Raw genomic sequence first — 3,447 nt, forward strand, 5'->3', positions numbered from 1 at the left:
GGGGTGGCGAAGACCGAGTAAACTATAACTCAATCACTGTATTCTATCAAGATTAATTAACCAGTCCTTTTATTTATTTAATTAAAATGACCTTCTTTCCTCCTCAAAATCTCTCATACTTGTTTCTTCTGTCTTTCTTTTATTTTTCAAGAAAGAGAATTGAAAAACAACAAGTAACTAATGAGAAAACTAAGATGTAAATAAATCTTGAAACATGGGATTAGATATATAGTTTCAAGAAATACAAGGACTAAGTTATAATTAACTGGGGGAAATTTCAAAGTTTATTTTTTGTTTCTATTCTCTTATATACTGGATGTAACGAATTAGAAGTTCCATGTTTTCTTCATGACTACCTTAATCTGCTTGCATTTTTCCCTTTTCCCTTTTCTTTGTATATCATAGGTTTTTCTTTATATAATTCAATGGCGACTTCTGAATTCCCAGCTCAAAAGGTAATATCATTATACCATATAGATAGATAGATAGATAGATAGATATTGTGCGTGGGTGTTGTGTGTAATGTAACATTCTTTCACTTATTTTCAGTTATTAGAATTCCTGAATTTTTAGTATCCTTTGATATTATCATCACTATGTGTGTCTAAGTTTAGTATTTTTGGTGGCAGGATGGAAGCAAAGCTGTTTTACAGGAAACCACTGTGGTGGTATTTGTTTTAGGTGAGCATTCCATATCACTTCCTTCACCACTTGATTTATGCTGAGAGATTTTTTTTAATTTTTTTTTAAGTACTGGGTTAAGGAACTAAACACCATCTTTATCTATTTCTGATCCCTTGTTGTCATCAGTCGGCAAATAGGAGGGAAGACTCTTTAACTCGGGCTCATGGTTTAGAGAGTTCTAAGAGTTGAACTCTTCTTATTTAATGAATGATAGATGCAATATTCCTGGGAGGGTTGGTGGCTATGATTTGTTCTTTTCACCGTCGTTCTCATGGTTGAAATGATTGTTGTTGTTTTGCTATGAAAGAGAATAATTCTCATTTGTTTTCAAACATTTTTGAGTCTTCTCGTACACTTAAACTTCCAGTTAGGGGAAATGGTTCAATCCAAGAGCTGTAGAGGAAATGAAGGAACGCAAAAAAGAGATGTCTTGGAGCATTGATATTCTATCTGCATGATCTGTTAGCTTGTCAATCTGCCACCCCATTTGATTGAAATTCCATGACCTTGATTACTCTTTGCAGGTGGTCCTGGTAGTGGAAAGGGCACTCAATGTCCCAAAATTGTTGAACACTTTGGGTTTAGACATCTTTGCGCCGGTGATCTTCTTCAAGCAGAAATCGAGTCTGAATCTGAAAATGGGTTGGCATTATCAATCTTTAGTTTTTACCATATGTATTTTTTTTCAAGTACAGGGCAATACCTTACTGCATCATGATTTTCATGCTGTCATCACTACTACTTTTCTTCTTGTTATTATATTGTTTTGCTGGTCACAAATTGTTGGCTGCATTCTTCACGAATTCCTCTTCATTTGTACCACAAAATTGTTGTCCTCATTTTTTCCATAGAACAATGATTCAAAACTTCAAGAAAGAAGGAAAGCTTGTCCCTTCTGAGATAACTGTGAAGCTTCTACAACAGGCGATGCAGCAAAGTGATAACAAGAGATTTATCATTGATGGTTTCCCGCGCAATGAGGAAAATCGTGCTGCATTCGAGAACATTGTAGGCTTGGAATTTTTATTTTGTCAATTCAAAGTTTTATATTCTGCTGCTTCTATTGCTTCCTAAATTTTAAATCCTTCCATTCCTGCAATTGTAATGATTTTGTGGTTCCTTCTTGATTCCCATACTGTTTTATGGTAAGAAATCTAGCAATTTTTCATTTCTGTAATCATCATGCAGGTGAGAATCAAGCCAGAATTTGTATTATTTTTTGATTGTCCTGAAGAGGAGTTGACAAAACGTATTCTGAACAGGAACCAGGTTAACTTGTTGCACATTCTTGTGGCTGAATCACTTCCAGTGCATCTCTTCACGACTTTCTCTTTGTCTTTTTGAAGGGAAGGGTGGATGATAACATTGAAACCATAGGAAAGCGACTTAAAGTCTATTTCGAATCAACCTTACCTGTAATCAACTACTACGACTCAAAGGGGAAGGTTCGGAAGGTAATTTGCTTTTTGTCAGAAGCTCACTCACTGTATACACATTACATTTTTTCAATGTATCGTTTTGAATCAGTTATGTTATTCAAAATTGCTTCTGCTTTCGATATATGGTTTGAAAGCATAACAGGATGGTCCTGAAATTTTCTTTCCTTCCAATACTTTTGGTATTTTATATGTCAAGGATAATCATAATCTACATCTGATTTGATTTCTTTTCTATCGTTATTATGATGGTTATTGATGTTTGTATTCACTATCTTAGATTGATGCTCAAAGGTCAATTGATGAGGTATTTGAGGATGTGAAGAGTGTTTTTGCCAAGCTCAGACCAGTGGCCAGGGTGGGATCAACGAAATAATGTGATGTCCTGGGATTTGCTTCATGACAGTAGTTTCTTGAGATTATTGGTCAGATCTCTTCAACTTGTAGGATGAAACATCATTTTAGTGTAGGAAAAGATCTTCTACAGTCTTTTTGACTATCAGTTTACATCTTAGTTTAGGAGATGATGAGTTAGTCTTTCAATTAATAAGTTAACCATGGTTAAAGAGTTTGGAATCAAAGCAAAGCAAGGGTTTGGAATCAATTAATAAGTTTAGTCAACTTGGCTTAATACAATAACCTGCAACTCTAAATATAATTGAAATAACTCTATAAAAATAATAAAAAAATAAAAACTAGTTTTTAATAAATTAAATGTTGAAAGAATAAAAATGAAAAAACAATTAATTTTAAAAATAACTTAAAAAAATCAAAGTCAACCAACATTAACTTTTGAAATTCATGACGCTAGTTATAAGCCCAGGATTAACCCTATAAAAGGCAAGCTCGAGGTTGCTTTTTTATTATTATTATTATTTTAAGTTGATGTTTTTTCAGTTTCATCATTCAATATTTATTTAATTAAAGATTGTGCTCATTTATTTTTTTTACTTGCTTTCTATTGTATTTTTCATTGATTTTGAAAATAATTCAAGTTATTTTACCCTTCAACATTAGGTTGTTTAATAATTAAACTCATATAATTTGCATACTGACCCATGTGGAATCGGGTAAGGTTTTTTCGACCTTTATTGGATCATATCTTTTTCTTCAATGTTTTGTTTACTAGAAATTGATCTTTGAATTTTCTTTCATTTTGGTTTATATGAGTTTATTGTATTTTTATTTAATTTTTTCTTCATTATCATATAAGAACCTTCAACATTTGATTTTAAAAAAAAAAAATTTTATTTTAATTTCATCATCTAACTTTTAATTGATTGAGTATTGGTATTTGTGCTTTTTTATTATTTTTTATAAAATTATC

At 31.9% G+C, this 3,447-nt stretch overlaps 1 protein-coding gene across 1 annotated transcript; it reads left to right on the forward strand.

The window, feature by feature from the left end:
- The first annotated feature begins 351 nt into the window (after nucleotides 1-351).
- Nucleotides 352-2,619, forward strand: LOC133683193 (UMP-CMP kinase 3-like). Its single transcript, XM_062106735.1, has 7 exons — nucleotides 352-455; nucleotides 630-681; nucleotides 1,209-1,326; nucleotides 1,536-1,692; nucleotides 1,873-1,953; nucleotides 2,031-2,138; nucleotides 2,401-2,619. Exons 1-7 carry the CDS (start codon nucleotides 426-428, stop codon nucleotides 2,494-2,496), a joined length of 642 nt encoding a protein of 213 aa, XP_061962719.1. The 5' UTR covers nucleotides 352-425; the 3' UTR covers nucleotides 2,497-2,619.
- The last annotated feature ends 828 nt before the right edge of the window (nucleotides 2,620-3,447 follow it).

The sequence above is a fragment of the Populus nigra genome, chromosome 2 (assembly GCF_951802175.1).
Source record: "Populus nigra chromosome 2, ddPopNigr1.1, whole genome shotgun sequence".
In the NCBI taxonomy this organism is placed as follows: Eukaryota; Viridiplantae; Streptophyta; class Magnoliopsida; order Malpighiales; family Salicaceae; genus Populus; species Populus nigra.

Coding starts and splice junctions, on each gene's coding strand:
- LOC133683193 (XM_062106735.1), top strand. CDS start 426: ATGGCGACTTCTGAATTCCCAGCTCAAAAG. Junction 1,327..1,535: donor GAGTCTGAATCTGAAAATGG/GTTGGCATTATC, acceptor TTTTTTCCATAG/AACAATGATTCAAAACTTCA. Junction 1,693..1,872: donor GTGCTGCATTCGAGAACATT/GTAGGCTTGGAA, acceptor ATCATCATGCAG/GTGAGAATCAAGCCAGAATT.